The following is a 12,500-nucleotide window of genomic DNA, read 5'->3' on the forward strand; positions in this document are numbered from 1 at the left end:
GGGGATTCTGCGAGTGCAAAGATCAAGACCAAACAATTAATTCATGATGACATCCAACAATGGCAGGGGAATGTGAAAAGGGGGCGATGGGGGGGATGGGGATGGGAGGAGAGGATGGGATGATGGGACACACACAAATGGAGGCCTGCAATCATTACACTCTTCTTTTTTTCTTTCTTTCTTTTTTTTTTTTTACTTCAGCCATGGTGACATTCTTTCTGCTTTTTTTCCGCCCCTTGGATAAGACACAATAGTTTTGTGGCAAATTGAGAGAGGCGGATTAATTAGATACATGGTGGTTCAATAAAGTATCTATAAACTTTGCACATCCTTTACTTTATCATCACCATGAATGAAATGGAAAGTACAGGTAAATGCTATTTTTTGTATGCGAGAAAGGACCATAAACAAACCTTTGACACTTGTTTACCTCTCTCACTAAATCACAAACAAGACAGAACAAACTAAGACGCCTGAGTCATCCCCCAAATTCAATTTTCACTTTTCAGGTCAACACCTTCATGACAGATTGACAAACTTCATTAAAAAAAGACTTCACTGAATCCGAAGCGGAGGATAATTCCCCGAGGCCAGATGGACACAGTCTGGTTCAGAGGGCATTAGTTGTGCATGGTGGTGGCGGTGGTGGCAGTGCCCAAGCAAGCGGCGCGCTTGTGTGTGTGTGTGCGTGTGTGTGGGTGTGTGTGCGTGTGTGTGTGTGTGCGTGTGTGTGTGTGAGAGAGAGAGATAGAGAGAGAGATGGAGAGAAAGAGAGAGCGAGAGCCATAGAGGAGGGGCACCACCACCAGCTTGGTGGCCCTAAAGACAGACAGGCAAGCGAGCCCCGATGGGTTCCATGCAGCCCCAGTCCCAGCCAGGCCGGTCGTCATCCCCGTCCCCTATTGTTCCAGCTCCACAGACCAACGGCCAATTAGGCTCCAGCCAGCGGGCTCATTACTGTCCCCACGGCGAGCTGCACCCAGACACAGGAGGTGGCAGCGATGCCAGTGTCCCCCAGACAAACAGAGGTCAGAGGGGGCTCCGCAACAGACATAGCTGCTGCGACACGCATGTTTGGTAAAGTGGGCTGGGATGATGGGATGCGGTGGTGGGGGCCGGGTGAGAGAGAGAGAGAGAGAGAGAGAGAAAGAGAGGGAGAGAGAGATTGGAGAAAAGAGAGGGAAAGGAAGAGAGGGAAGTAGGTTTCAGAACATTACCAAAGTTTTGGTCATGGCTTTAAAACAACAGGCCCATTAGGTTAACATTGAACACTGCATACGTGGATTGTCGTAACAATTATGTTACAATCATGATAACAATATTCAATATCTATACTTATTTTCTTGAAAATAATTAGGCTAACAAACATTTTAATCTATTTCTATATTCCACATGCTGCACTAGTCCATTAGTCGATGTGTTGTGACCAATCAATTGAGCAATAAATACGCCCGATGACATAAGCATTTGCTATGTTTATTTTGTGATGTTTGTTTATTTATCCGAATTGAGTTTTTCAGGAGGTGGTTTCAGAAGTGGGCCTGTGCCTTTAAGGGTAGTCCATGTTTGCCAGTGGTGAATGGAGTGTCGGTTTTCAGCCCTAACCACTCCTCTGTATTCTAATGAGGGGGCCCTCTTCCTTCCACTTCATTTCAGCTAACCATACTCGCAGCCCCTTTCTTACCCCTAGGTCAAAGGGGCTATTTTCCCCAAGACAAAAAACAAACCTTGTGGAAAACTTAACTAGCACAATCTAAAACGCACCACGGGAATGGATCGGCAACCTTAAAGCTGGAGGGTTTTTGTTTTCGGATGTATCCTTCGTTCGTCGGTCATGCAGATTGCTTGTGAATCAACAAGTAAATGAGTGGAGCAGAGAAGAAGCAGCAGCGCTGAAACTTTTTTGGACAGGGACGCGAAGACTTTAGCGGCACAGCAGACGGAGGACAGAAACTTCTCGGGAGGGAGATATCTGCTTCTGCAGACGTGCCAAATCGAGGACGCATGGATTTCATAGGATGACTTTTTACTTGTTCAGTCATTCAACGCGCGTAGACTACGAACGACCAAGAGACGTAAAGAGAGCACGGAGGCACAATCTCGCATATTGCTCAAACTAGGGTACAACACGAAAGTGTTGTGCTTTAAGTGCGAATAGCCTACCTATTCTAAGCCATCGCCTACATCGCTTTTTATTTTTGCGAGTCCACCATGATCATGTGGTGATTTTGATTCGGGACACCGAAGTTTTGGGAGCCTTTCCAATACGGATAATAATATCTCCAGAACTCCATAAAAAGGTTTGGATTAGTTTTGATCAAAATGCCACAGTTAAACGGCGGTGGAGGAGATGATCTTGGAGCAAATGACGAACTGATTCCCTTCAAGGATGAAGGCGAACAGGAGGATAAAATATCCGAAAATGTATCGGCAGAGAGGGACTTGGACGACGTGAAGTCGTCTCTTGTGAACGAGTCCGAAAACACTAGTAGCTCGTCAGATTCAGAGGTGAGATTTCTGTGAAACACCCAAAGTTAGCCCATTGCAAGTAGATTACAGATTGCATTGCATTATGTTCTCTCAATATTCTGTTGTTTTGTGTGCCTCTGCCTTAGCAAACGGACAGGCGCCCACTGCCAAGACCAGACTTAGAAAGTTACGAGAGACACAGAGAATACTTGGCAGAAGGTAACATTCCCATTATATTATCTTCGCATGTCTCATGAGTCACTACCATGCCTTGCCTAAACATTACCATTCTGTCTCCTGTTGTAAATAGCTTTGAGAAGACAGCAAGATGGAGCGTTTTTCAAGGGCCCCGCTTATCCTGGCTATCCGTTTTTAATGATCCCAGACCTCACCAACCCATACATTTCCAACGGGTCCCTGTCACCAAGTGCGAGGACGGTAAGTGTTTGTCATTGTTGTCATATTCTACAACTCACACTCCAGCGATTTTAAGTGGATATTTGCAGCCGCTGTCAGACACACTCTTCAGCCACGCGATAAAAAGTTGTCAATGTAGCGCCAAGCTGTGCGCCATATTCCCTTCGAGTGGCCCCTCAGGAGCAGTCCTTTGTTTCTTCGAGGTGACACAAACTTCATGCTTGCGACATGCTTGTTTTTTTGTTTTTGTATGGACCTCATGATGTTGTCTTTAATGGTTGGTCTACGCACATATCCTAAAGGGCAATCAATATTGAATTCTGTCATATTATTTGGACTAATAATTCCCATGCCACTTGTTGAATTGTGTTTATGTTGCGCACACGCTTCATTTACAGTGTCACTTATTCAAAGTTTTTTGGAGTCTCTCTCTAGTCTTGGCGTTTCTTGGTGTTGTTGTCAAGTCAAAATGGAGATGAAGCAAGACTATATCCCCTGAACCATCCATGTAACCACAATTAACAATCCCCCTATTATTGTGATAACAAGATGGATAGGCCGAGCTTTGCACTGGGTGACAAGCCCAGACAGATATGATTCATCCGTCTTGTGGAAACTGGAATGCTTCTAAGAATGGTTTTGTTGCTGTGTGCTACTATGTTGTTGCTGCCTTGTGGGTATGATTGCACTGTTATAAACAATATTGCGTTTTTAGTGGGTTTGTCTGACACTGGAAAAAATATGAATTGTAGGAACCCGCCTTGTCATAAATTATCCATGAAGTTGTTTCGCAGTGATTGAGCAACATTTTTTTTGTTTCTAGAGACTCTCCCAGGATCCGATAGGACTCACAGGGCATGCACTAGTAAATTCAGACAGGTCTCTCACTCTGCACTACTGCTGCTTGGCCTACACACTGTTACGTGACCTTTTTGTCAAACTGATTTGGCACAGGCGTGTTAAGACCTGCATGTGTTTTTCTGTCTAATACCTGAGCCATTTGAGAATAAGATATGATTTATTTACCCAAATCTGGCAAAGCAGTCATCACTCACACCCCAAGGGGGCCACTGTTAGTTTTGGAGTCAGCTGCTTCTCCATTGCTCTTTAAGGTCAGACATCAGTGCTACTGTGAGTAGTGTCTCCCCCCCCCCTCAAATATTCATTAACTATCTCTGTTCATCAGCAATATGAATCAAGCAAATCTTTAAAGAAAATCTATCATTGAGCAGGATTAGATTATTTACTGATTGTTGACTATAACTGTGTGATAAGAGACAGCTGATCTGTTGTATTTGCTAAGCGTCCATTACTGTTTGGTAATTGCTTGCTCGGAGGCTACCTGTATTGTTGTGGTGAGGCAGGGATTGCTAAATGTTTGCCACACTCTTTAGGTTTGTTGTTGTCACTGCTGCATATCAAGCGAGTTGGAAAGTGGCAGTATTTTATATCACTGACTTTGTAAGGAATGCCATACAGTAGCGGACAGTGACACACTCTAGCACTGTTGCCCCACTTCTAAAGACAAAAAAATCTTAAGCTTTACACATGTAGGCCTACCTCTCTGACCCTGGTTTTGTTTTAATGATGTGGACTGAAGAGCAAGAAGTGACAACATAAACACATTTTTTTTGCTCACTGTACAATTGAAAAGGTTGTGTTCATTTAAATATTGTGAGGGAACACATTTTTTTTAAGCGCCATTGGGTCTCTCCGTGAGGTAAACATGCAAATGCTGGTGAACCAAAACATAAAAATGTTTATAGTATTCATTGGCCCCAATACAGAACATAAACATAACCTGCTTTCCCAGGTCATGTCCAGCCATAGTTTAAAAATAGTTCTTAGCTTCCTGAGATGGTGGCAGTGGCTGTTATGATGGCATTTGGCAACGTATGGACTGGCCAAAGTGAAACCTCTCTTTTTTTAACGAATACTTTAAAATCAGTGTTTGGTGGCAGTAGTAATGACGATGTTGGGTGGGTGGGGCTGGGCGGGGGTTAGTGTTAGCTGTACACAACAGCACAACGGCCAGTTCTTACCTTGGGCGAGATAGTGGTGGTTACGATGGCATTGGGAAAGTATTGATAGTATTGATTTACCAAAGTGATCAAGGGTCATTTCACGTGAAATCAGACACTTTGGGACCCGACCGACCCGGATTTCAATCATACTTGGTGTGCCTTTTCAGTAGCAAGGTAGCACCCCAGAACTGCATTGGTTTGAATCTGACATTAATATTAAGGGAGAAACAGACTAGGAAAGGTTCACATGTGAGGGTAGGACACTATACATTCAGCCTTGAATATATCAGTCAGTGTTAGTCACAAAAAGATGCCTGTGGTGTTGTTTGAAAGCTCTTTTCTGGCTCTACATATTACACAATCACCTTGGAATACAACTACTCTCAGAATATGAATTATGATAAATTGAAAAATAAAAAATTGAATATCTAAAAAACTCATATTTTAAAATGGCCAGTTCCTTGTCCAAACGTAGCCGGCAATGTCATGAGCAGCACCTAAAATGCTGGTGTTCGGTTTGTTATTCATTTCAGAGAGAATTTGACTCACAAACATGGCATCATACAGACCACTTACTAATAATATGGTAATACCATAGTAGCATCACATGACAAAACAAAAACAAAACAAAAATGGTCAGTGGCTATGGTCCCAGGTTTCAGAAACTAAGGCAGATGTCAATTTATACACACCAAATGATGATATGTGAATGTTTGAACATTCCTTCTCTGTGTACCTGTGCCATCTTCCCTTTACCATACTTTAAAGAGATAATCAATGGCTACACTCTCATTTTGTACTCTACCAGTGCATTTGAAGCAGCAGCTGCGTCTTTTGTAGATAATGTATAAGTACGTCCCGTTGCAGTTACAGGTTCCACTAACCAGAAGCACATCCTGATGATCCATGACAATCTGGTCTGAAGGGAAAAGTGAAGGATGGAGATGGCCCATGAGGATGCAGGAAGTTCAGTTTCACCTCTCCAGTGCTCGGCATACATTCCTCAGCTCATGCTAGCCACCAGTTGCCATCATATACAGCTACAACATACCCTTTGATGCTTGAAAATGTAACACATTCCTTTACTGAGCTCACTCTTTCAACTCTGCCTTCTCTGAATGCTGAAAATGGCCTAACTTCCACTGTGTCCATTGACAATGGGCAGAAGCTGTGTAGTTTTTGAGTACCTGGAATAGTTTTTGCAGATTCAAACCTTTTCAACAGGTTCTCAGCTTCAGGATGGTACATCTCTGTTGTGGCAAACTTGCAATGGATGTTCTTGACATTATCCTTGACTGACTCCCTTGAACCAGGAACGTTTTTAAAACTATAGTTTTGTAATTCAAGATGCAATTCAATCATTTCACTGGAACAACCAGTGCAGGCCACAATCCATCCATTTGTATGCTACTACCAAGATCAGTTGAAACTGGGAAAAAAAATCTGTTTTGTTGTTATTTCAGACTGCAACATTCATGATACAATTGCTGTACATCTGTTTCAGAAGCTCCTAATTCAGTTCCTCAGTGACACTTCATCAATGACAGAACGTCCAAAGAAGATCCTATATTTTTTCTGATGGCTGTGCTGTACAATATGAGAACCTTAAAAACACAACAAATTTGTGCCACCACGAGGCAGATTTTCACATACCTGCAGAGTGGCACTTTTTTTTGCCACATCACATGGCAAAGGTCCATGTGATGGCGTTGGAGGGACAGTTAAATGGCTTGCTGCACGAGCAAGTCTGCAACGTCCTATTGACAATTAAATTGTAACGCCACATACCAACTGTTTGAATTTGTCAAGGTAATGTCAAGAAACATCCATTGCCAGTTTGCCACAACAGAGATGTACCATCATGAAGCTGAGAACCTGTTGAAAAGTTTTGAATCTGCAAGAACTATTCCAGGTACTCAAAAACTACACAGCTTCTGCCCATTGTCAATGGACACAGTGGAAGTTAGGCCATTTTCAGCATTCAGAGAAGGCAGAGTTGAAAGAGTGAGCCCAGTAAAGGAATGTGTTACATTTTCAAGCATCAAAGGGTATGTTGTAGCTGTATATGATGGCAACTGGTGGCTAGCATGTGCTGAGGAATGTATGCCGAGCACTGGAGAGGAAAAATTAACCTTTCTGCATCCTCATGGGCCATCTCCATCCTTCACTTTTCCCTTCAGACCAGATAGACTTGTCATGGATCATCAGGATGTGCTTCTGGTAGTGGAACCTGTAACTGCAACGGGACGTACTTATACATTATCTACAAAAGACACAGCTGCTGCTTCAAATGCACTGGTAGAGTACAAAATGAGAGTGTAGCCATTGATTATCTCTTTAAAGTATGGTAAAGGGAAGATGGCACAGGTACACAGAGAAGGAATGTTCAAACATTCACAATATCATCATTTGGTGTGTATAAATTGACATCTGCCTTAGTTTCTGAAACCTGGGACCATGGCCACTGACCATATTTTTGTTTTGGTTTTTGTTTTCGTCATGTGATGCTACTATGGTATTACCATATTATTAGTAAGTGGTCTGTATGATGCCATATTTGTGAGTCAAATTCTCTCTGAAATGAATAACAAACCGAACACCAGCATTTTAGGTGCTGCTCATGACATTGCCGGCTACGTTTGGACAAGGAGACAGGGCCATTTTAAAATATGAGTTTTTTAGATATTCAATTTTTTATTTTTCAATTTATCATAATTCATATTCTGAGAGTAGTTGTATTCCAAGGTGATTGTGTAATATGTAGAGCCAGAAAAGAGCTTTCAAACAACACCACAGGCATCTTTTTGTGACTAACACTGACTGATATATTCAAGGCTGAATGTATAGTGTCCTACCCTCACATGTGAACCTTTCCTAGTCTGTTTCTCCCTTAATATTAATGTCAGATTCAAACCAATGCAGTTCTGGGGTGCTACCTTGCTACTGAAAAGGCACACCAAGTATGATTGAAATCCGGGTCGGTCGGGTCCCAAAGTGTCTGATTTCACGTGAAATGACCCTCAAGCAGAAATGTCGATACGTTGAATATATTTTTTTAATCAGTGTGCATCCATTTACTCAGGTGTTGAGTACTCAATGGCAATAGCAGAGCACCACTGGTCTCCAGTGTCTTTTTTTTATAAAGTTTGTGGTAACCCCAGGTTGAGTTCATAACTGCTGAGAAGGCCCTTTCAATATCTCTCTCACTCTCACTCTCTCTTTCTCTTTCTCCCTCACTCTCACATTCTCTCTCTCTCTCTCTCTCTCTCTCTCTCTCTCTCTCTCTCTCTCTCTCTCTCTCTCTCTCTCTCTCTCTCTCTCTCTCTCTCTCTCTCTCTCTCTCTCTCCCCTCTTTTAGCACTTTGCAAATCCAGCACTTTTTCACTTCTGCATCCCACGCCATTTCATCTATTTCTGACAGATAAATTGCCACGGACACTTCTGTTTTTGTGTGTGTATATATAATATTAGAGAACCGCCCAGTTTGATGTAATGGGCTTCTTTTGTCTTCCCAAACGAAGTGGATTAGGAGTTGTCAAAGTAACGTCCCTGTGCACAACCACTTGTCCAGGTGCTGGTGATGTGCAGTAAGAGTAATCCAAGTAAATGAAAGATGAATCACCACACACTGGTATCTTTGCTGGTAGTTTATTTGGAAATAAACTACCAGCAAAGATACCAGTGTGCGGTGATTCATCTTTCATTTACTTGGATTAGGAGTTGTTTCGGATTGTTTTTTTTAGGGTTGTCAGAATGGGTCAAAGGCATGTGTGGTGTAATAGGAGGTGGTGTGAGCAATCCACACCAGCTATTGAAAGTGAACCCTGGGTGCGAGGCCCATTCATTCATATTTGATTTACCAATATGGCAGAAATGAGTAGGAGCCTATGAGCTATTTGAGTGACGGCCATCTTGAGTGAGCCCAAAACGCCAGGCTTAAACCAAGGACTTGTCTAAATTCATTTGCTTCATTTGGCTGGAACAATGACACCCCCCTGGTTTTAACGACACTTTGCTGTAGCATTTCTGCCATCAGGCCAGAGAAAGTGGTAACCTCATGCTCGCGTTCCTGTCTTTATGACATTAGTCAGTGTGTGGACATGATGACTTTTCATTGCACATCCCCATGGCCACTATATAGGTTAAGCTGGTTAATTGCTATGGTTTCTCTCCTACAAGGCCTACAAGAACACGTTGCCAAGCAACACATTGGGATGGGCCACCAAATACAAATACAAGTAGAGAATGGCATGTTTCAAATGTGCTGTGGAAAGCTTAGCTTTGGGATTAGCATTTGCGATTTGTCAAAAAAACAAACAAAAAAAAAGGCTTCAGTTTCAGTCACAATCTGTCCCTCAAATCCGATCTCGAGCCCTGGAGTGAAGTGGCTGTGAATACATCTCCTTATTTTCTGAAGTAATTTCGGTGTGGCCCTTTATTCACCCTTTGTTTTGTTCCGCAGAGTTTGTTTCCCTGTGGTGGAAGCTGGAGCCTTAGCTGGAATAACCTTGAAATGTTATTAAAGTGAAGTGCATTGATTGGAATGAGGGCCCTCAGTGACAGTGGAGTGTGGAGTGACAGTGTAGTAATTCTGTTGGAACATGTAGTCGCTCTTTTGGCTCGCATAGCTCGGCCTCTTTCTCTATCTGTCTGTCTCTCTTTCTCTCTCTATCTGTCTCTCTCTCTCTCTCTCTCTCTCTCTCTCTCTTTTACACACACCATTCATTGTCAAGTCTTCTCACCTCCCCCCCCCCCCCTCTTTCTCAACTCCAGTCCATACACTGCTATGGTATTTTAAGACCTCCGAGACAATATAAAGTAAACAGCGGAATTGTCCTGCGAACCAGAGGGCCTCATTTTACATAAACAAACAGCGCTCAGGAGAGCCTGTCCTGTCAACAGCCAGGGCCTTTTCCACACACTCAGCACAGAGAGAGAGAGAGAGAGAGAGAGAGAGAGAGAGAGAGAGAGAGAGAGAGAGAGGAGAGAGAGAGAGAGAGAGAGAGAGAGAGAGAGAGAAGAGAGAGAGAGAGAGAGAGAGAGAGAGAGAGAGAGAGAGAGAGGAGAGAGAGAGAAGAGAGAGAGAGAGAGAGAGAGAGAGAGAGAGAGAGAGAGAGAGAGAGAGAGAGAGAGAGAGAGAGAGATGGTGGGGGAGAGAGAGAACGAAAGAGAGGGAAATGGTGGGGGAGAGAGAGAACGAAAGAGAGGGAGTGAGGGAGTTGCCCTCTCCCCTCCACTTCTCTTCGCCTCCACCTCCACCTCCACCTCAGCCACTCCACAGAGGGGACATTGTCCAGGCCTTTAAGTTAGGGCAACATTCCCGCAGTGCAAAGACGGTAAAGGAAACCTAAAAGCTAGTGCCTGAATGTTTGGACAAATGACCAAGTAAACATGGCTTTACATTTTTATCCAGGTTTAATGTGTTATGGGAAGGGTTTTTTTTTTGCTTGTAAGCCTAAACCAAACAAATCCAAATTAATTTGCAGGCCTTATACTCTTCTTTTTTACTTATTTATTTATGTTCCACACTACTTTGCCATTTCATATCCTTAATTTCCTATTTTGTTATCCAGACAAACACATGGAGCATATTGTATATGAAGGACACCTGTGAGGGAAGAGATGAAAACTCACTTTAGACTCACAGGCTTGAAATAGTCGGCTGAAATAGTCTCTCACCAACCCTAGGATTTCATAACATTTACAAACATCTGAATGGTTTAATTGAAAATCCTAAAGGGATTGCATTGATGTAGCACTCGTCCACTCAGCAAAGTGGAACTTGACCAAAGTGCCTTTAAACACCAAACATTTTTTTTTACTATTTAGCCCCAATCCCATGCATTAAAAAAGCGATTAAACGCCTTAAATGCGTAATCACAAGCCTTAAACGAACGGCCCCCACTGGAACCACAATGAATAGACGGGGTTGAATACATGTCTCGTAGATTTATGTTCAAGTTTTGGAATTTTTAGATGAGCGATGGCAGCAAAAATTAAAAAGCGAAAACGGGGGGAGTGGTTGAATGATGGTCTTTCCCTAGTGATTTGCACAACAACATGCATGGAAAACTTGATGCCCTCCGCACAGTAGTCATGCTGTGTATAGGCCTATATATACAACTTTTTACAGAATGACAAGGCAGTATAGCAACTAATTGTTCAACAGCAAACAAACATCACATTACAGCAAACATTTGGCCCGTGCAGGCCTGCTTCATTAAACGATTTTAAAAAACGAAATGGGGAAAAAAGTGCCAAAAACAAATCATTCGTGGCTGGTTTGCATACCCCGTAGTAGCACAAGGAATGTTAAAAAGGGCTCTTATTTTGCGGCTTGGGCCAACTGACTTTTTTGCGATCCCTTGCATTTTGCCTGTCATACCATGACTGTGAACTAAAAGCAGTGTCCCTCATGCAGAAAGAACAACAACAAACCCTGGAATGGGGATATAAGTAAATGTTTATCGTAGGCAGCGAAAAAGAAAAAAACAAAAGTGTGTGTGTGTGTGTGTGTGTGTGTGTGTGTGTGTGTGTGTGTGTGTGTGTGTGTGTGTGTGTGTGTGTGTCTGTGTGTGTGTGTGTCTGTGTGTCTGTGTGTGTGTGTGTGTGTGTGTGTGTGTAGTTTGCATTTGTAGAATGGCTCAGCACTTGGCGTGGTTGCGAGGGAACATGGCCGTGTTTTCTTTAGAGCAGCGAGCTGACTGGAGCCTCGGTCAAGTCCCTGTGTTAGTTCAGCCCCCACGTGCGAACGAGGGCCGAGTCTCTGACCTCATTTTCTATTGATAAGACGGTTTTTTGTGCTGCTGGCAGATGATCGAGATTGGGCTTGGGCTGGGCCTCTCTCTCTCTCTCTCTCTCTCTCTCTCTCTCTCTCTCTCTCTCTCTTTCTGTGTCTCATTCTCTCGTTCTATTTTTCGCTATCTTGCTCCATCTCTGTTTCTCTCTGTCTCTCGTCTCTCCTTCTTTTCATTGCTGTCTTGTTCTCTCTCTCTCTCTCTCTCTCTCTCTCTCTCTCTCTCTCGTCATCTTGCACCACCTCTCTCTCATTCTCTTCCACTCCATCTCTTTCATTCTCCAGGCTCTCTTCAGGCTTTATCTTCACTGCTCCTCCTCCTCCTCCTCCTCCTCCTCCTCTACTCCTCCTTCCTTTCCTCCATCTTCTTCTGTGTGGTTTGTGCGAGTCTGTGCTGTGTATGTGTGCTGTTGTGCAGTCTCTCGTCCCACCCCACCCCACCCCCCCTCCAGCCCTCCAACCTCTGCACTGCACCCCTCCACCCTTCCCACTGAGAACATGGCAGCGCTTGGCGTTCCGGGCCGTACACTGACTTCATGCATCAATCCATGCTAATAAAACCTGATTGTGCAGGGGGATGAAGTGGAGCTGGGAGGTTGCAGGCTGCGGGCGGCGGCGGCGGCGGTGGTGGTGGTGGTGGTGTTATTGGTGGTGGAGCTGCGGATGGTGGTGGTGAGGGGCTGAGTTGGGACGTGGTGGGGGGGGGGGGGTACGAGGTGGTGTACAGGGGGAGCTAGGGGTGGGGGGGGGGGGGGGGTGAATGGGGGCTTCAGGCTTCATCAGTCTGGTATTTT

At 43.8% G+C, this 12,500-nt stretch overlaps 1 protein-coding gene across 1 annotated transcript in view; it reads left to right on the top strand.

Annotated features, from left to right (window-relative positions):
* The first annotated feature begins 1,661 nt into the window (after positions 1 to 1,661).
* The window catches only part of tcf7l1a (transcription factor 7 like 1a), a 52,599-nt gene continuing 41,760 nt past the window's right edge, over positions 1,662 to 12,500 (top strand). The window contains exons 1-3 of the mRNA XM_063210051.1: positions 1,662 to 2,508; positions 2,616 to 2,688; positions 2,780 to 2,907. Of these exons, the coding sequence (XP_063066121.1) occupies positions 2,323 to 2,508; positions 2,616 to 2,688; positions 2,780 to 2,907 (387 nt within the window). The 5' untranslated portion in view covers positions 1,662 to 2,322. The remainder of the gene's footprint in view (positions 2,509 to 2,615; positions 2,689 to 2,779; positions 2,908 to 12,500) is intronic.

The sequence above is a fragment of the Engraulis encrasicolus genome, chromosome 11 (assembly GCF_034702125.1).
Source record: "Engraulis encrasicolus isolate BLACKSEA-1 chromosome 11, IST_EnEncr_1.0, whole genome shotgun sequence".
Taxonomy (NCBI): Eukaryota; Metazoa; Chordata; class Actinopteri; order Clupeiformes; family Engraulidae; genus Engraulis; species Engraulis encrasicolus.